Below are 22674 nucleotides of genomic sequence, written 5' to 3' on the forward strand. Positions count from 1 at the left end.
GAAACCATTCTCAAAACAACTAACAAAACAAAATCCTAAACTATTTCTAGTTTGACTGCCGCACTTAAATCATTCTATTTGACAAATAATAGTTACCCTGTAAAATTCATATATCTTTTAAGCTTCAGTTACTTCACTCGTGTAAAGCTTTGATTCCTTACCTGGCTTTGGTCAAACATATTTCGTTTTCTTTGATTTATAGCTAGCTTTTCATCTTTTTAATAAGATTTAGATTTTCAAGTATTTATCTATTGTCAAAACTCACATCCGTACAGAATAAAATGATACTGTTTATGTTATTGCAAATACCCAAGTGTTAGTTTGATTTCCTTTTCAGATTCATCTTAAAAGATTTCATAATTGAAAGACAGTTTGAAATTCAAATGAATATCAGCATTTGTTTAGAAGAACAAAGCTGTAGTTTAAATTTTACTGTTTTTCAAGAGTCTAAACTTCCAAAGATTTTCTGTGATTCGGGGACTGGGTTTTTGATACCAGGTAATGAGATATGAATTTTGAATTACACTAAAGAAAAACATAACTTTTTTGTATAGTTGTGTCAGTGGTAATCTTACCAAATCTCCCTATTTGTATATTTACTGCATTATTTGATTGTTCTCTGTTTTCGGTCATATTTGTCATTTGGACAAAGCTTTTATGTTGCTATTTTAGTAACTCAACTATTTCGGAATAATCATTTTAGGTGTTTAAGTGTTATTACAGATGATATCCGTTCAAAAAGCTTCTACAGAGAGAACAGTTAAAAGTTAAATGTTTTTTTGTTATTTAAGATATTATTTGAGTTTACATACAACCATTACCAAATAACAAACAAGTCATAATCATCTACAAATTCTTTAAAACGGGGTTGCGAAAACCTGAAATATGTATGTCTTTTTCTTGTGCGTAACTTCGAGTTTGAGAATTATCTATAACTATGTTCGTACAGGATTTTCATTCGGTGGATACTTGAAGAGACTTGGATATTTAGTCACAGATTCATTACCACCGGAAGTAACTGAAAATTTACAGACGTATCTTGGACTGGACACATTCCTGTTAAAACCAGATTGTCAAAATGTAACTTCCCCATATTCAGTAGCACAACATACAGTCGAAAATACAGGTATTATTGAAATTCATTTTATGCCCCATTTATGGGCATTATGTTTTCTGGTCTGTTCGTCCGTCTGTTCATTCGTCCGTTCGTCTGTCCCGTTTCAGGTTAAAGTTTTGATTACAGTTGGGGCATAAGTGTACTTGGGACACATTCTTGTTTTACTAACAACTTTAGTATCGATTTTTGACTTTCGAACAGCGGTATATTACTGTTGCTTTTATTTAGAAATCTCTTTAGAAAGAGAGAACTCTACCTTTCCAAGACTTTTTGTAGAGGCAGGTGTGACATAAACTTACCTTACGTTGTTATTATCAAATGTATCTTACCACACACACTAACTCTCAATTATTCAAATTGTTTTATCAACATTTACATGTCACCATCTCAATATCTGCTGTCTTAGAAAGTCATGAATTTAGCAAAATATAGATGTGTAAACCATAATTTGTCAGGAAAACTAAAAAATGTAACATCCTGAAATGCTGTGAAAGGAAATACAAATGGGATTTTCTTTTCTCAAAAATTGGAACATTTAAAATGTTTCTCAAAAAGCAGATATTTAGAAGGTGGTTTTTAAAATTTGAGATAACAACATGTAGAGGTTTTTTTTGGGGGAATATTTTTGAGTTAACGCTTGTAGTCTTACAATATTTGGCATCCAAACTATATATTGAATATGATATTACATAGTTCTTTCTAAAATCTTGCAGATAATTATTGCGCTTATATTATGCAACATGCTACAAATTATGAATAAAATATAGATACATTTGTATACAGTTAAAATTGTCTACCTATTTAATTTGTTTAAACATAAATGTGTTATCAATAAGAAACTATTGTTTTTATTCACCGGTAAGAGGCTTAACAGGAAACTAAAAGATAATTGTTTTTGTTTTCACTCAACTTGACGTGTGTTTTCAAACTAGCTGTGTATGTTCAAATTGGGTTTTTTTACATTATAGTTTGTCCAGAAGATCAGAAGATTGTCTTATTTGATTCAGAATGTAATTTTGGAAAGATGTGTTCTGATATTAGATGTTGTGTAGGAGTGGGCTTATTACACAGGGCCTTGTATATCAGCATTGATATAGACCCATGTGAATACATAATGCAGCTTCAAGTAGATTCTTTACATGTCAAAAAGTCACTTTTTGATTATAATTGGGGTGTAAAAGATAGTATTTCTCTGCAAGGTGGATTGATATTTCAGTAAGTAAACAAATACAACGAATTGACTAACTAATTTGAAATGCAGTTAATTTAATGTTTATCATATCAGTCATGCAATTATCAGATACAGTATGAGTTACGGTTGTTTGTATTTAATGTAATTTCTTACTGCCAATAATCTTAAGAAAGTATTTTTTAGGAGCAAAAACTGTTTTCTATGGTCCCACAATTAAGACGTTTAGACTTATCTGTCAGTCCATAATTTTGTTTGACCACGACAAGTTTTACAGACTTTTTTCTAAGTGACTTCTCATATTGAGCTGATAGTTAGTATGCGAGTCAACATCTGTCTTTTGGGTTTGCTCCTATGAGTTCTGCCGAAATAACAGAATTTGAATCTAAGAATTTTACGGATTAGTTTTCTAAAAAACCTTAAATGGTTGAGCATAATTTTAGTGTGTTAGCCAACTATTGTGAGTTACACATGGAGCTCACGTTTTGTCCCGCTGTCTTTTGCCGATTTAATCATAACTGGACATTACAATTTGATCAAATAAGAGTTATACCTTTCTTTTTTGAATTTCCGTACATCTCTTTTTTTATATAACAATTTGAATATGGAGTAAAATTTTATGTTTTAACCTGAAAATCACCATTTCGTTTAAGTGTTAATGTTCATCGAATATTTATCGGAAGACGAAACATAAGAAATAATATCAAATTTGTATTTCAGTAATAGCATAATTGTCGTTTATATTTGTTATTCGTTGATTGTTTTGTCATAAATCAGATTAACATTTTGTTAAGTTTGTATTGAACTCATTTTGTCATGGTGGGGCCTTTTATAACTGACTACAAGATACTTATGTTGCTCTTTGTTAAAGAGTGGACGTAAACAAAACTTAGTGACGTTATTTTGCTTCAAATTACGATATTAACACGATCATTAAAGACCACAAACTTAAGAACAGGCAATAAGCTTCGAAGGAACATTTCCTTGTTTTGCTTGAAATGTTTTCCATTTGTCAGCTTAGTATTAATATATGACATATTTTGCTTTATCTCAAACAGGAAAATCAACCAAAATATTTAAAACAATAAGTCATACACTTAGTTTTTTTTTGTCGTGTCATATTTCAACTGTAGTGCATAAAAAGAATTGTGTCAAATTTTTAATCAAAACAATTAACGATAGAACTGGTTTGAATTGTATATATCTGTTTTCAGATTCATAATAGATGATTTACCAAGCCAGAAAATGTTTATGATTGATCTGAAGCTTTTAGTTTGCCTAGAAGCAAACGATCCTACAGATTGTATTGTCAATGTTGATGTTTTCAAAAACTTGAAAATAAGAAAAAAAGAATGTAATTGGAACATGGGATTCAAGGTGAAAGGTACGAACTGTTTGAAATTAACAAAAGGAGTATGTCAAGTAAGAGCCTGTTTTGGCCACAAAATATAGCAGTTTTACAAAATTATTAAAACGTAAACTTTCAGTTATTTATTGGAATGTAGCATGCTTCTGCTACATAAACATGGGCTGTTTTTGACAATACAATGTACATATATCGGGTACTGGCATCATTAAGTCATGCTAAATTGCTGAAATCTTCACAATTTTAGCATTTTAGTTAAATTATAGTCAGTTTCCGTCTTAAATGAAAGTGGTCGCATTTGTGTTCATTCTTAAGATTGAAATGTGAGTTGTATTTGATGATAGTACATAACATATATAAAGGTCGATGATGAACACGGATGCGACAAAAACCATCTAAAAAGTGATATTTTTTGGCATATTTGATAGATATTTCATATTTTAGCTTGAGTCGGAAACTTTTTTATGAATAAATCAGTTAAAATCGTTCTCATAAACTAATTGAATCAACTGAAATAGACACTTAAGTGTTTAAAAAGTGTCCAAAATCTTTTGTCAGATAAACTTGACATTTGAGGCAAAAATCGGCCCTTACCGTACCTACGACTTTGACGAATAATGACGATCTTAAACCCTTCACGTAGTAGATGATCTAAAGATAGTATATATGAATCAGTGGTAAGTGTTGGCTCTCTTTCTTACTACAATCATCTGCTAATAGAAAACAAACGTCCGATTGATCAAACTTTAACCATAATTATTTGTAAGGTGTCTGTTGAACAAACATATGAAAGTCATAGGAAATGTTATCAAGTGTTTGGGTTGACAAATTTATTATATAGTTTTCTGTTGTTCTGTTTGTTTAATGTAACGATTGTTGTCAGATAATAAAATGATTGTATGGTGCACATTTCGGTCTGAAATGACTGCAGGGTTACCAATTTACGTCATGTCACCTTTGATAACATTAAAATGTTTGAGACAGATATTTTAATGTTTCAATAGATGTTAGCAAGTATTATGTGTATGCGATTTATGATAAGTAAGGAATACTTTATGAACTTGTAGAATTTCTGTGACAGGAGTATGTATCCTTTAAAGATGTGTATTTTTCCAATTGCTTCTTTTTCAAGTTTAAGAGTTCACAATACTCTATTTGGTTGTATAGGATCATGAGCACTTTTATATGTATCAATTAAAATTCGGTAAATGCAAAAATAAGAAAAAATAAAGCTGCCTTTATTTTGTTCTTGAAAATTATCTAAATGTTTTATTGTATCAGTTAATTATTACTCAATACTGTTATTATGATAAATAAAAATCACATCCTTGGCATACTACAAAAATGTAATGTATATATACAGTCCGCAAAAAGTTAAGCCCCACCTAAATATAAATCGTTATATTTTTTTAACTATTGCAAAACAAATTGTATGTTTGGTGTTAAGAATTGCCTATAACATACACTAAGAAAATTCATTACCACCAAAAAAAATTTAACTTCGATAAACACGCCAAACAACTTTTTATTAAAGGTCATCTTCACTTTTTCGAATACACTGTTTCGATGCCTTTAAATCATCTTCCTACTGTCGCACGTACAGGTGAAATTTGACCTTCACCAAGTCACTGTGAAATATGGCAAGGCGTAAGTTATCTGTGACTGAATGTTTACAAGCAATTGCCATGTCAATGCCGGTAGAAGCACTAAGAAGATAGGTAACCATTTCAATGTTAATCACACCGTCATTGCCAGATTTTTACAACGTCATGTTGACACAGGAACTGTAAATGATAGACCAAGTTCCGGAAGACCCTGTTTAATTACCGATCGTGATGACTGACTGCTTATTGGTCGTGCTAAAGCCAACCCATTTACTCCTGTCCCACAGCTTAGACACCGTTGACCTCAAGGTGGTCGTGTGAGTGTTCGAACGTTGTTCTGACGACTTCATAGAGGCTACCTTAGAGCATGTCGTGTTGTCCAGGGACCTGCCCTAACAGCCAGGCACCGTATAATCAGGTTTCAAAGGGCTAATGACCATCGACGCTGGAACATTAGAAGCTAGCAGAATGTTCATTGGTTTCTGTAACGATCAATAGACGACAGAATACGAGGATACGGAAGAGGGATGATTACACATCCTATTGACTCAAATATTGACATTAAAGGACAAGGTACGATAAGCATCAGAGAACCAGGGGCGGATGCAGGAATTTTCGAAAGGGGGGTGCTAACCCAGGGCACCCTGGGCAAAGGGGGGGTGCAAAACATATGTCCCGATACAAATGCATTGATCGGCAAAAATAAAGGGGGGTGCGCACCCCCGGAACCCCCCCTCCCCTAAATCCGCCACTGAGAACGGCCCCCTAATTTCGTTCAAATTAAAAGTGACCTGCCATTAATAATAATACATTATTTTTAAAGTTTAAAACCTATATTTTTGTAAACATCAATAGATTTTTCAACTTCCGCTGATATTATTCATGCACTGTTGCTGTAAAGACCTCAAGATTCGCGAAGATTTCTGCATTTTAAACTATGAGCGTACCTACGACCCACGATCATATTTATACCAGACATTCCTTAAACATAAATGTTGATGCAGTTCAAATATTTTAGTGGGTCGTAAGTACGCTCATAGTTAAAAATTCAAAAAAGTGACAAAAATCGTCGGTAGTTTTCATTGAATCATCGAAATTTTTAACCGAATTGCGGACCGGAGATGATTTCCGGTATTTACTGGATCCGACGGAAATGTATTCATGGTACGCCATATAATAATGGCTAGTTTCTTCAGGACGAAAAATAAACATATTTGAGACAGGAAAACAGGATATTCCTGTAAAAATCATTATTCTTGAATTTAAAGTGCCATTTTAGCAGACCGTCGAAATTTGACCCAAATTAGACGAAACTGTGACAAACTTCAGAGAAATTCTGGGAACGTAATTGGGAATGAATATAATAACTGGTTCATACTCAAACAGTGCATATACTTATTTTGTTTCATAGTTGACGAAATCGTCGCCCTGGAATGTTTTAATCTCCGATGACACTTTTGTGAAAAGTGCTTTCTTTCACGTCCGCATTTCTACCAAGTATGACATGCCAAGTTAACATTTTAGACAATCATTTAATATAAATACAGATGGCGATGGCGAAATAAACTACAGAACTATGAATAATAACATACATTGTAATTTATATGACATAAGAAGACACCATGTGACAATTTTAATTAGTTAATTGTGTAAGTATAACAATAATCAAGATTAAACAAAACTAGCCAACACTTTTATGATCTAAATTATGTATCTTGAGTTATGTTTTGGTCATGGTGTTGAATTTATTGGACTTATTATTTGTAATTGTCACCCACCTTCCCGTTGTTCTATCTTGACGACAATGCGTGCTACTACGTATTTCTTGTTTGCAAATCATTCTCTACATATCTTTTCATTAAAATTTACATGCATAAAGTATTTGTCACTGGACGGTCAGGAAACAACATTCAATCAATCATATGTCTTCTTAAATAACAGCACTACATGTAGAATGAAGTTAAACATATTCAAAAGAATAAAAATAAGTATTGAATATGAAAGGAATAAAACGCATCATAATTAAAGACATCTTGATTGTAAGACGTGTGTTTCGCATACAAAAGACTCATCAGTGACGGTCGAATAAAAAAATGTCAAAAGACCATAAAAGGCTCAATATTTCGATTTTTTTTTTTTTTTTTGCGATATACAGCTAATAAAGGTTATTTATTCCTGAATATATTATTCGTAGTTTTTGCAAACAATATAAAGTTTTGTAAACAGTTAATTCATATATACTTTTGGACATCGTGTTGCTGCATGGGTTGTTTGTTTCATTAATTTTTTATTGTGCTATAGCTAAAAAGGTTACAGTCCACAGGAAGACATATTACCCTAACTTTACTGACTCCGATCCAACTAGTCTTTGTTCTTACCCCTTAATGCCAATTGATTAACGGAAATCAACAAATACCAATTTTTACCAAATACCAGGCCGGTGTCAGAACCCACGATATCAGGCGTTTTAATTCATTTATTATATTTATTTAATTGTACAATGAATTAATAAAAGGGTGCATACTGTAAGAATCCATCTTATATGAATCCAATCTTAAACATACACATCCACCCAAAAGAAATAACTTTTGCAACATATATAGAAATAAGAAGATGTGGTATGAGTGCCAATGATACTACTCTCCTTCCAGGACACAACATGTAAAAAGTAAACAATTATAGGTCAAAGTACGACCTTTAACACAGAGCTTTGGCTTACACCGACCAGCAAGCTATCAAGGACACACAAGTGACTAATGTAGCAATTCAAACAGGAAAACCAACGGTTTAATCTTTATTTTAAAAAAAATAGAAACGAGGAACACGTATGAACCACAACAACCACCGAACAGGTTCCTTACTTGTTGCAAACAAACACAGCATGTGAAAACGTTTAAACAGGCGACAACCTTCACCCTAACCCGAACTTATATACTTTTATTAGTAACTTGCATGTCCAATTATAACTGTAGTTCATTTTGATAAACAAATTAAAAAAACACAAAAACAAAACGAAACAATACAAAATGCAACTTAATCACATACATGCATTTTACATGATATTTCACAAATCATTTGACACTGACAGGAAAGTGAAAACATTTTTCGTCATTGCCAGTATCCACATCATAATTACAGATAACAAAAATGTTCCATAGATATAGGAAGATGTGGTGTGGGTGCCAATGATACAACTCTCCATCCAAATAACAATTTATAAAAGTAAACCATAATAGGTCAATGTATGGCCTTTAACACGGGGCCTTGGCTCACACCGAACAACAAGCTATAAAGGGCCCCAAAATTACTACTTTAAAACCATTCAAACCATAGTCCATTTCATCGTGAAACGGAAACATCAGTTTATTCTGTTCTCAGTTTTCACTTGTCTTTGTCAATTTTCCCTGGCTTCCAAGATGAAATGAATGGATACATTATGTTAAACATTACTATTCTTCTTCTTTTTCGGAATTTTATTCTCATACATGTACACACTTGTCCGGGTCTACACTTATTTAGTTTTTATACATTGACTTATGATGTTTGGCATACAGTGTATAGCCATGACTCAGATATCATAACAGTCTAATATCATTATGACATTTACCATTGATCTCAATGTACAATTAATTGACCTTTAACTTTCATGGTTAAATGATTGTCCAACCCTTAAACCATATATATATATATTCTTACAGGCCATGCCATTTTTTTACTGCACAATAGGATTCATTTCTTAGGTCAATTAATGCCTCGTTAATAACTTCAAAAATAATTTAACCCCCCCCCCTTTTTTTGCCTTGATAAGTCGTTTCTAATTCACTATAGGTTTTGTACCCATGCAGAGGACACATTCCTATTCCAGCCCCTACACCATATTAATTCGTAATTGCCTGGATTAGACATTTTATTCCACACAATGTGACTTATGTCTGTATGTGGTACAAGTCACGTCTCTTTGATTCCATTAACTGTTAAGTATCTTTGAAAGCTGTTCAAACTCATCTCAAATTATTAAATCCTATATATTCTTGTTTTCATGAAAAAACTTTCACATTGAAAGTCAAACAAAGGTGTTGTAGTGGTCTACAATTTAAAAAAAAATGTTTGCTGTTGCTAAGCAAGATGTGGGATTCTATACTCGATATAGAATTCGTCCAAAAAATAATGATAATCTAGATGTTTATATTATAGTGTAACACCGTATTAGGAAGTATATTCCTAAAAAATAACTAAGTTCATACTTCAAACAATATTAAAAACCTATTATTGCATGGTTGATATGCACTTGTTATGTATCTTAGTTGTTTATCAGCGTGTAGTGACCTACAATTAAACTAAGTGTTCATTTCTAACTAATCATGTTCACAAACAGACAATCTGCATTGCATTCAATTTAATTTGTTCAATATAATGACTAATTGATTTGTAGTTGGCTTTAATTCAAACATGTTTTGCTGTTGCTAAGCAACACTTGTGTTGCTATGCTCAATACGAAATTTGTAAAGAATAAAAAAAGATGTATATGAAAAAATATTGGAATGAAACTCCAAATGGAAAGAAAAATCTTCAAACAACTGCTTAATTCATACTTAAGAGTGACAAGCACCAATTTTTTAACCGTTGCTAGGCAACATTTCTGTTGCCAAGGTTGTTTTAAACATATAATAAACAAATTCAAAGGGTATTTTCATTTGTGACTTCAAGTTCTTCTTGGACAAACAATATTATTTGCAAATATTTAAATTTTTACTGATAAAGCAATTATTATGTGATAATTTTCATTAGTAATAAAAACCGTTGCTAGGCAACCTTCCTTTCACAGGAATACAATAAAATCATTATTTTTTTCAAGTGTCTACACTAAGACCATCATTGATATCAATATGAACTTATTTGGAGAGGGGACCAAAAACAGACCTTATCATACCTTGTCCTTTGCCGAACATACCAAAGATTAATTGTAGAGACTTTTAATGATATTGGGTGATAAATTATTGTAAAAAAACAAAATCACAGTGAAACTTAAATTACGATTCTGATTTGTGTAATTATCACTATTTTTATGAACGCAAAATTCAAATGCATAGAACCTGCATAAGTAATAAACTTAAGTTTATGGTTTGTTTATGGTATATGTTAGCAATATTGCTGCATGAATATTTTCTATTTTTCGAGGAAAGACTGTTTTTTTTTAAATGAAAAAAAAATCGATTCAATAAAAAAACGGTGGAGCTTAACTTTTGGCGGACTGTATATTATACAACTCAATTGTGAGAAATCATACATTTTCTTTTCTTAAATGCATGTGTCTAATATTCTAGAAGGGAATTTAAGAACAATAGACATTTTTTTTTTTTTTTTTTTATAGATTTTTCATTAAGAGAATGGAAGCATTCAAGAAAAATACAGCGCACAGACAATCTAACAAAATATGATTCTTATCAACTACTTGATGATTTGGGAATTCAGAAATATTTAAAAACAGATGAATGTGAAGTACAGCCTATTATACACGAAGACCTAAAAGGATGGATTATTCACTCAAGTGAGTTATATCCAAATTGTTATGGTTTAAGTAGTACAACAGGACTTTTGGACCTTCTCCAGGCTATGTACATAAGTGTTTTTCATAGCTGGTTGAACATAAGAACTTACACGTCAGTTCATCAATTGATTTTTTTGTAATTTTATCTAAGCATACTAAAGTATTATCTTTTAGAGTCCAAATGATTCTTTAATCTACGATAGAGATATATTTTCTGCATGATATACCAGTGGAGTAATACTATTACAGATATTGCAAAGGCATTAAAGTATAGAATTTATTTTTCATGTCAATTCTCAAAGCTTGATTATCGACAGTCGTTAATAAAAAAAAGTACACGTAATGAATTATATAGGTTAATGAATTATATATATAAAAAAAGAAGATGTGTATATATGCCTTTTCCAGATCTGTCGGGCACAAATTAAAATATTAGTATTTATATAGAAATGTGGAGTGTACAATTGTTTTTAGCATAACATTGCTATTTGAAGTGTGTAGTACATTTGTATGTTGTGATTACAGTTTTTTTTATGTTAAATGTATGTTTATGCGTCCGTTCATTTCGTTTTAATCCAAACATGCATGCAATGAATGATGGGAACTTTCACACAGTTTTACTCCTTTGATGAACTTTTGCACCTTTTATTTCATATTGGGCGGACAAAACCATAAAATATATCAGTACATTGGAATACGATTACCCTTTCCAAAGTTTAAATCAGAATTTTTTTTTTCTCAGAATATTCATTTGAAGAGTTATTTATATGCTTTGATGATGATATTTTTCTTTTTTTTTTAAAGATTGTAAACAGCCAAATAATATACAGTCTTTTGGTAATGACTTATTATGCAACATCACAGATAAATGTACAGAAATCATATGCTGCCTATTTTTGGAAAAATTAGAACTGTCGTTAGACTTTTTCCTGACAATGGACCCTTGTAACAACAAGTTTACTATTGGAGTCGGGAAACTAACAAAATCCGAATATCTATTGTCATTTCAATTTGGTGTTGAAGAAGTGTTTTCTCTCTTTGGAGTATTAAAACTGAGGTTTGTAATAATTTGTTGATTCCGAATTTTAATTCTTTGTCATAAACGGATTTTCTATTTAAAGCTTGACAATACTGTTCCCAGATATTTAGATAGATACAACCTTTACGCTATATGTTGCCTTTTCAAAATGAAATTGAAAATTGAAAATTCATATCTTGGGAATTTACGGTTAATTAAAACTTTTAAAAGTAAGGTGAAATTTGTTCACAGATGAGTTAAATGTATTCTTTGACATTTTTCTATCCATGTACATTTCAATGATTTTTTTCTGGTTAAATGTGCATTGTTCAAACGAAAAGGGAGTTTTTATTATTGACTTGCTGTATAAAACTATCATATCTATATCAGGTACAAAATTGATGACTTTCAAAGTGAAGAAGCCTTTGTAGTTGCTTTACATATCAGTGTTTGCTTTGAAACAAATATGCCATGTGATATGGAGTTTCAAATGTTGAAAGATGTTAAACTGTACAAGCCGGTGTGTGATTTAGACAAGAAATATGCAATAAACAGTGAGTAAAAGGATTTATCATTAAGCTGTAATTGTGTTGCATAAAAAAAGGGTAAGCAAATGATTTACAGTGTTACAAAATGAAAAAAGTCATAAATTGCACTTTACATGTATATTGCTTTGTTTTAAACACCAAATGGAAAGTGTTTTATTAATCTGACTGAATCTTTACAAATCTTTACATTTACCTCAAACAATCATTTTTCGATTTTCACTACATTAAACCTGCTTAATCTGTATCTTATTTTTGTTTTAAAAATACAAATGTACACTTGCAATCAAATACCCTGAGGATAGTCTTTGTGATTAAAAAGTTAAAATATTAAACATGCACTCACACCACATCTCTTTATATCTAGTATAATGAAAAATTGTCAATTTCTTTTTTAAAGATTTTTCATTGTCCCACTGGCTGGTAAATGAAAATATAGTCGTCGGACAGACGTTACCAGATTATGCTGTAGACCTGCTGACAGAACAGCTAGGAATAGCTCAGTATCTACATGAAAACCAATGTACAACACGAAATATATATCATGCTAATAATGTCTGGAATACATCAGGTAATTATAATAGTTATAGTTCAGGCGTTCTTACTTTTAGTTTTTAATTAGCCAGATTGAATGTCTAGTGGTACAGCCCAGCATCACTTGTTTTGTCTTTCTCTGGTATGCTTCTTGGGAATCTCTGAATAGAAGGGCACATAATATAAGAGATGTCCCTGACTAGTCTTTTTTAGACTATGCTCCCCCGATTTTTTTTTGTGATCTTTGTAAATCCTACTGTCAATCCATTGGATCTCTCAGTCCGTGTGTCAGCCTTAATTTCAAAACGATTAAACGAAAGCTGTTTTATTAAGTCAACAAAGCGACGATCATGTAAAACAGTTACCAATTATAATCTAAATCGGTCAGCAGATATTAATCAAATTGGTCGGTACCATAAAAGACATTACGCACAAATCACAAAAAAAAGTTAATATTTTCATTTTCGGACCAATCATACTATCCCAATAGAAGCCTTTAAAGACAAATCCTTCTATTCAGATCTACCAATAATATCTTAAAATATTTTATTTTTACTTTAGTCTAGGTAAAAGCTTCAAAATAAGCAAATAAAAAAATGGGGTCACCGACCTCGTTTTGATTTAAAATGCTATCTTTTTCATGAAATTTGGAAATCGGGACTTCTACAATGTTCTAGTCAATAGCCGTGAAATAATTTTTTAAAAGTTGGTATCCCATAAAACTTGTTTGTTCTGTTAACCTAGTTGTTAATACAAACTATTTTAATAATATTTCCATTTTCTGAGTGGAAAATAATAACGATATGTTGCTATAATAGTTTTCCCGCTTTTTCTTATCATAAAAAAACTATTAAATTTTTTTTTTTAATAAAAATAGACCAATAATTTCTCGATAAGTATTCAAGAGAATATGCGTTGATCATATTTAAATAAAATCATGAAATAAAAAGATGGGGTCGGCGGAATGGAAAGAGAGATATTTCTAAAAAAGTGTTAACAATTTAAATTGACGGGAATACATGGCGCCAATTCTAAAACAACGTCGAAAAACGTTCGGCCGGTCTGGGCGATATTCTTACAAATTACGAACAACACAGTTCTCGTTATATGCTGTTTTGTTGCTTGTTTGTTTTCAACTACAATAAATGCACATTAATTTACACATGATAGTATTTAGTTTTCAGTCAGTTTCACAGACACGTAATTTATATTTATAAATGCGGTTGTAGGAAAACAATGCGTTGTGTAAATGTACACACAAATGCTTCTATGAACAACATTTCTTTTCAGGTTATTTATAGTGCTTTTGTGATGAAAAGAAATTCTTAAAATAGTGAAACCATTTTTTATGTATCCTTTTATAGTTCAGTCAAAGTATATATAAATGAAAGACAAGACAGAACTTTACTTTCGATATCATGAATTTTAATTTCAGTTAAGAATGTTGTTCTTTTTTATTTTGATGATAATTACTTAAAATCAACAGAAATATAAGACCCTGCTTCCACTAACAATACATATAGCCGATCTTTATTATTGCAAAAAGGAGAACGATTGGTCTCCATCGGACTTACAAATACCACTTGCAGGGCCACGTTCAATATCGTAACTACATGTACGTAGTGCTAGATTTTGACTATAGAACGTGTAGCTATATACTAGCAGCTGCTACATAGATATTGATAGCAGCTACGTAGCTGCTACGATATTGAACTCAACCCTGATGTAGTTTTAAAAAGATCGATTGTTTTATAAGTAATTGATTTCAGTGTTTCATCCATATTCTCAAATGATTTAACAAAATATGAAGATAAAACAAAAACACAAAAAAAAAAACAAATACGACGTTTTTGCGTCATTCTTCTAAAAAAATATATAGAAAAAATGAGATGTGGCATGGTTGCAAATGACACAATTTTCCAAATGAGACCAATTGACACAGGAAATATTGGTCACCGTACGGCCTTCACCAATGAGCAAATCACAGCTATAAAAGGTCCAGAAATGACAAATGTAAAACAATTCAAACGAGAACATAACGGCTTAATTTATGAACCAAAAAAGAAATGAAAAACAAATGTGTAACACTTTAACAAACGACAATCACTTAATCACAAGCTCCTGACTTGGGACAGGTACCGTTTCAGTGCTCGAATGATACCATTACTTATTCGTTTCTTATTTGCTAATTACACGTTGTAATACATTGCACTTTTAAGGATGTGAGGTTAGGTAAAAATTGAGAAATTAAGAAATTAAAATTGATACCATAAGCTGGTAAAGCATCAATTAAGGATAAAGATAAGCTAAAAATATTGATAGGTCATGGACCTCCTTTTCGAGATATTTGAGATTTAAAATATGGCGGGAAAAGTCGGACTCGGACTTTTACCTTATATCTGCATTGGTATTATTTGGGGCTCAAAACAAAAGAAAGAAAATTAAAAGAAACTTCTAAAATTTTGATAAATGACCTTTCATGAGCTATTAAGTCTTATATGAAAAAATAATTGGGTGTTATGGGACAAAATATTTTACATGGTATTGTATGGAAAAACACCAAGAAGTCCGAACATTTGACACAAATTCCAAAACCTCACCTAAGTACATCCTTAAGAAAAAATCATTCTGATTGTTTTCTGGTCTCTGGTGTTAACAATGGGTTCTTAAAGATGAAACATCCTTATTAGCGCGTATCGCCCGTTTCAGCGTTTGACCGATGCCCTGTAATTATTCGCTTATAATACGTGTGTTACAGGATGTACCTTTTAAAACAAACCTTTTTTTATTTTTTCTTGCGTCTGGTGCAAGCTATTGGTTCTAAGAGGTAAAATAGCCCTATTAAGGCGTAAATACTCGTTTCAGTACTTGACTAATGCCATGATACTTATTAGTTCCCTTTCGCTTAATAAACGTGTGTTAATCGGTGCGTATTTTAAAAAATATCTTTTCAATTTTATTCATTGTTATTTTTTTTTTCTTTCTGTAAATTTCTCATCTTCATACAAAAAAACCGTTATAAGTAAAATCATTCTGACATTTCTTTGTTTTTAAGGACTTATGACATGTTACTCAAAAAGACAAATAATCTTTTTCTACGATTTAATTACCGAAATGATTAGACTGATTATTTTAGGATTGCAATGCATACTAAATGTAAACGCACAAGTTCGAAAGGATCGTAAACCCAAAATGCTCTGAAAAGATTTATTCAATTTCGTACAAGTGTTAACGGGGTCTATTTAACATACTTTCTGTTTCGATCATTCATCCATAGGCATCTATAAATATCGAAATATTCCGTAATATTTCTAGAAACTCAGTATAAGTATACTCATACAGTTGTCATACCTTGATTATAAATGAAACTAAGTCCGACCTCTTTTTCTCAAATCAACTATTATTTTTTTCCATATGCATTTCTCTTTGATTTTTCATTCCGACAACTTTTTAACACAACTACGATTATGATGTTTTTATATAAAAATTGTGCACCTAGTACATGAATATAAAACTTCTCTAGATGAACTTTATTTTACACGTAAGCGTCGTTGGGTTAGTGTTTGTTAGTGTTTATCAGAAATCCAAATATTATATTCTTGTAAAAATGTAATCGCCGTACACAATCAAACTACGTATGCACAATTTGCCATATCCATATAGGTATATATGTTCGAAATGTACCTATTGCTATAGATACATTGAATTTTGATGACATGATTGATGATTTTCGTACTTTCTTACTGATCTGTGGAAATATGAATACAATTAAAAACCTAACAAAGAGATTGATTCTAAAGAACAGATAGGTCCATATACGTAGCAAATTATGGAAACTAGTATTATATTATAATTTGATTGGCTCATCTTGTTGTCGAGTATCCAGATTTTGTTTCGTTTCTAGACAGTCGTTCTGAGTGTTTTTTGTTGTTAGATTGCTGTATAGTTGACTCTCTTTTTATTCATATATTTTATCATTTGCTGTTTTGTTGTTTGTTTTACATGTAGCTACACTAAATTAACATAATTAATGTATATATCCAATTCTGGAACATGTCTATTATATAAAAACAATTTTCATTTTCTTCTCAGCAAATCTACCTATCAAAACGATTGTCACTCTCTCCATCGGGTCAAAGAGGAATAACTCTCATTAACGTTTCAAGTTCGCGGAAACCGCGACCGTCATAAACCGCTGACGGCAGAGTACTGTTGCGCTTGTATATGGGATTTGTCTTATAGTGTATGTTAAAGTCAGAAGTATGCCAGTTGTTTTCCAATTGTAGATGATTTAGAGCTTTTGATTTTGCCATTTTGGTAAAGTACTGTTCATTTTAGCTCACCTGGCCCAAAGGGCCAAGTGAGCTTTTCTCATCACTTGGAGTCCGGCGTCCGTCGTCGTCCGTCGTCGTCCGTCGTCGTCCGTCGTCGTCCGTCGTCGTCGTCGTCGTCGTCGTCGTCGTCGTCGTCGTCCGTCGTCGTTAACTTTTACAAAAATCTTCTCCTGCTAAAACTACTAGGCCAAATTGAACCAAACTTGGCCACAATCATCATTGGGGTATCTAGATTATTAAATGTGTGGCGTGACCCGGTCAACCAACCAAGATGACCGCCACGGCTAAAAATAGAACATAGGGGTAAAATGCAGTTTTTGGCTTATAACTCAAAAACCAAAGCATTTAGAGGAAATCCGACTAGGTAAAAATGTTTATCAGGTCAAGATCTATCTGCCCTAAAATTTTCAGATGAATCGGTCAACCCGTTGTTGGGTTGCTGCCCCTGAATTGGTAATTTTGAGGAAATTTTGCTGTTTTTGGTTATTATCTTGAATATTATTATAGATAGAGATAAACTGTAAACAGCAATAATGTTCGGCAAAGTTAGATTTACAAATAAGTCACATGACCGAAATGGTCAGTTGATCCCTTAAGGAGTTATTGCCCTTTATAGTCAATTTTTAACCATTTTTCATAAATCAAAGTAATCTTTTACAAAAATCTTCTTCTCTGAAACTACTGGGCAAAATTAATCCAAACTTGGCCACAATCATCTTTGGGGTATCTAGTTTAAAAAAATGTGTGGCGTGACCCGGTCAACAAACCAAGATGGCAGCCACGGCTAAAAATAGAACATGGGGGTAAAATGCAGTTTTTGGCTTATAACTCAAAAACCAAAGCATTTAGAGGAAATCTGATATGGGGTAAAAATGTTTATCAGGTCGTCAAGATCTATCTGCCCTGAAATTTTCAGATGAATCGGTCAACCTGTTGTTGGGTTGCTGCCCCTGAATTGGTAATTTTGAGGAAATTTTGCCGTTTTTGGTTATTATCTTGAATATTATTATAGATAGAGATAAACTGTAAACAGCAATAATGTTCAGCAAAGTTAGATTTACAAATAAGTCAACATGACCGAAATGGTCAGTTGATCCCTTAAGGAGTTATTGCCCTTTATAGTCAATTTTTAACAATTTTCATTAATTTGGTAAATTTATGTAAATTTTTACCAAATATTTTTCACTGTTACTACATGTAATGGGCAAAGTTCATTATAGATATAATTGTAAGAAGCAAGAACCTTCAGTAAAGTAAGAACTTCAAACACATCACCACCACCAAAATACAATTTTGTCATGAATCCATTTGTGTCCTTTGTTTAATATGCACAAAGACCAAGGTGAGCGACACAGGCTCTTTAGAGCATCTAGTTTAATTTGAATTATTTATTTTTTTATACATCTATTGGCACTCGTTATCTTTAGAGAAACACAGGAAAGGAAAACAACCCTCGAACAAATGTTCTTCACAAGGAACGAAGGAACAAGGAACAAGGAAATGTTGGAAAAACAATCCTAAAATATTTTGGCAAAACATAAAGTTATATGTTCATAATTTTGTTTTTCTTTACACTTGATAACATAACCTGTTCGATTTTGTACATGGATTATCCAATGCTTATAATTCAAAGTCAAACAGTTGTACATACACTCATCATAGATACATTTGTACACCAGACGCGTATTTATTACTAAAAAAGACACTCATCACTCGAATTCAAAAAGTTAAAGAGACCAAGTATTTCACAAATTTAAAAGCATTGATGAACCGATTTTGGGGTTTTGTCAAATACAACTAACGTAATTTATTTATGGGGTCAAGAGTCCTAACCATAATTAACAAAATGATTAATCAACTACGAATCCTGCCATTATTTCACAATGAGATCAAGTGAAGTTTAATCTAAACGAGGAAAGCGTGTTTTTAAGTGAAATTTGAATGAAATATTATTAAATGGTATGCAAATATCTCTAGGATGTACACCTTTTTCATAATAAGATATTATGTTCTACGTTGAATATCTACTTCTAATTATTACGTTTATTTAAAAATCAAAATATGGTTAATCTGTTAAAACTTCATGTATTATGAAAATATAATGAGAGGTTTGTCGTTCTTGAAACTCTAAATTATATTGCTTTAGAAATGAAATGCAAAGTTTCCATTTTTGTAGGTTGTAAGAAAACATTAACCCTGGCAAAACTATCCAGAAACATTGCATGTGGACTACCAGAATATTGTACTGGAGCAACTTGTTGTGTAAACCTACCGCTGTTAGGGAGATCCATTGAAGTTTTTGTCCTTCTTGATGTATGTAACTATAAGATAACCATAGGGATAGAAATGATGATTCAAGAGATATCTCTCTTTGACTACATTTACAACACCTGGCAAAATGTGACATTGGGAAATATGGTCAGATTAGGGTGAGTATATATATAGATTCTACCACTGTATCGAGTGTGATGCGATATTTATCCACTCGAACCAGTTAAACTTTCAAATTCAAAACGCGAGGCCAGACGAAATCTGTTTCTCTAATGATTTTATTTCTTCTAACCAGATGATTTGCAAAACGATGTGTCTCTCTATGTGACATCATCAGACATGGTTGCCCTTTTTATGCCGTCACAATAGAAAATGCAGAGGAAAGCAAGAACATTTTACGTCATAATCGAATTTTGACCAATGAAGAACTGATATCGCTTATCCTTAAAGTTGTAGAACTTTCAAATGAAATCCAAAAAAGTACCAAGATAAAAATATAATCATAATGATGAACCTTGTGTTACCATAACGTTTAATTTTGTTTGTTGTATTTGAAACAGGTATAGAATAGAGGAATTGTCTGCAGAAAAGATGTTTCTTTTTGATATGAAGATAGATATTTGCTTTGAGACCACTGGGGATTGTAGGTATTCCTACATCATATTTGAAAATACAAAGTTACCAAGACAACCATGTGATTGGAGTGGTGGATATGCAATTCCTGGTTAGCAAAGTTAAATGTATAAAATTAATGAATATAATAAGCCTTATTCTGATAGAGATAAGGTAATGAAATTAAAACTAGTGTGTCCGAACTATAACTTTTTTAACATGTTACATATGTAAAACATAATTTGATATTTTATCACAGCTAAGAAAAAGATCCTTTACGATAGTGTGTTCAATTCCTCAGAAGTCAGGATCATTGTTACACAGCTACATCAACATAGGTGCATACAATTTGTAATAGTTGTTTCTGGATACTAAATCAAATACACATACTTTAATGTTGTCTTTTACTGCCTTGATTCTAAGTATTCATCTCCACCAATTGCATTTCAATGAAAATTCGATGCGAGCTCAAATTTGTTTCATCAAAACAAACTGTTCAACTAATCAATTGGTTTACAAAAGTCTGTCTCGCACAGTTATACCCCATTATAATATTTTGTAATAACACATCCAACAGAAAGTATGATAAAAATATTTAAAAAACTAAAACAACGAAAATAATAGAAACAATATACATGATATATTGCAGCTTACTTGATCAGGAAAATTATAAAAATATCTTGCTTTTAAATATTTTAACATAATTGGAAGAATTGACAATATGAATTATTAACAATGATGATACATGTTTAGTAATTGTTTTATTTTAGGTTTCAACTTGAATCAATGGCTCAATGATAAGAATTTACCTACAACAACAACAGTATTGAACAGTTTGATGGCCTCACATCTTTTAGAAGATCTTGATATAGCTGACTATATGCTATATCCTTCCTGTGATTTCAATACCTTCCAGGTCAAGCAACATGACAGTCTTGGGTGGAAATCAGGTACTCTTAACACTTGTGTATTCCATACACTTCGTAGAAAATATAAGTAAAAAAAATGAAAAGAAATTGTTTGATAATGCCAGAATTAAATAAATGTCATTATCTTAAATGTGATATTTGTGAACAAAATGATTGATTTGAAAATTCAGAAATAATTGATTCAAGCTATACTTTATTGTTGTTTTAACATGGGTAGGCATTATAGTTGTGATAATTTTTACCCGATAGTGAGGGCTAAAACAACAAAAATATAATGCACACCCATGTTAAAACTACAATAACGTATAGATTGCATCAATTATTTCGATCCTGATTAGGACAATTAAGGTAATTTTTATGTGTGATGAGTTTTTTCAGAGGGAGGGGTTTTGAGCAGTCAGCATGAACGTCATTGAACGTTGTCGTTGTTAGGTCAAATATGTCAATTACGAATTATAACACATTGTAGTCATTATAAATGATTTACTAAACAACATGTGCATCAGTGGATAGTTTAAAAGTGTAAAAAGTTAATAAAATATATTAAATGCATGCCAGTTTGATAAAATTCATTGTTCTGCAGTAGTCAATATACGTATGTGTAAACAAATTTGACAGGATTTCGAAAATGGATTTTACGAAGCAAAAGAAGCACGTCATACATGTATTAGAATTGGAAATAAATCATATTTAACGTTTTTTACAACCTAAACTTTATCTATATTTTACGAAATGAACAATGTAAGTTAATATTGCAGATTGCAGTTCTAAGATTGATTTGCAACTTCTACCGAAAGAAGTGATGTGTCATCTCGACTCTACATGTACAGGAATAAATTGCTGTGTGAATATCAAATTGCTACAGAAAAATATAAATGTTTATATTGATATAGATTCCTGCAACTACCATATCAATATAGGCATAGAGAAATATCAATTTCGATTTTCTTTTGGAGATTTTCAGTTTGGCGTTCAGAAAAATATTCACATTTCAAAGGTCATTGAAATAATGTGAGTAGTTGTATAATTTAAAATTTGAAAGTGTATAATTTCAAAACTTAATTATAATCATTTACACTCCATATTGCATTTTCGTGTGATGTTTTGAAAATTTTATAAGGTTTTTGCCGTTCGTCTACAAGGAAAACAGAAATTGTAAATTACAACTTGAAGATAAAATCGCATATGATCTTAACAAATACTAATTGAATGACATATTCATTTGCTTTCTTTAATTAGTTTAATAGATATAGGAAGATGTGGTGTGAGTGCCAATAAGATAACTCTCCATTTTGATCGTATTTTTTTTTTTTACCATTTTTCAATAATATTTGTGCCTTGTTCTTGTAGGACAAACAAATATATAATTTCAAGGATGTTCGTGCCTCTTGGTTCCATATATTCGGTATCCTCTGGTTTTATCCATATAGTCCCTTTAAAAAAATAACTTGCTAAACTTTACTTCTCTTTTAGTAACTTTTCACAATTGGTTCAAAAAGCCATGTTTGAAAATCTTGTTAAATTCTTGTTATTTTAAAAAAAAGGTCTACATGTTTAATGTTTGGAAAATCTATAGAGAATCATGTCTCACAAATTTTCAACGACCT

At 31.5% G+C, this 22674-nt stretch overlaps 1 protein-coding gene across 1 annotated transcript in view; it reads left to right on the forward strand.

Annotated features, from left to right (window-relative positions):
- LOC139483074 (uncharacterized) overlaps window positions 1-21138 on the forward strand; it is a 54386-nt gene extending 33248 nt beyond the window's left edge. The window contains exons 25-35 of the mRNA XM_071267103.1: window positions 338-498; window positions 950-1126; window positions 2086-2332; window positions 3521-3690; window positions 10648-10824; window positions 11629-11881; window positions 12233-12396; window positions 12788-12958; window positions 19432-19684; window positions 20087-20250; window positions 20909-21138. Of these exons, the coding sequence (XP_071123204.1) occupies window positions 338-498; window positions 950-1126; window positions 2086-2332; window positions 3521-3690; window positions 10648-10824; window positions 11629-11881; window positions 12233-12396; window positions 12788-12958; window positions 19432-19684; window positions 20087-20250; window positions 20909-21138 (2167 nt within the window). The remainder of the gene's footprint in view (window positions 1-337; window positions 499-949; window positions 1127-2085; window positions 2333-3520; window positions 3691-10647; window positions 10825-11628; window positions 11882-12232; window positions 12397-12787; window positions 12959-19431; window positions 19685-20086; window positions 20251-20908) is intronic.
- Window positions 21139-22674: the final 1536 nt, after the last annotated feature.

This window comes from Mytilus edulis, chromosome 7 (assembly GCF_963676685.1).
Source record: "Mytilus edulis chromosome 7, xbMytEdul2.2, whole genome shotgun sequence".
Taxonomy (NCBI): domain Eukaryota; kingdom Metazoa; phylum Mollusca; class Bivalvia; order Mytilida; family Mytilidae; genus Mytilus; species Mytilus edulis.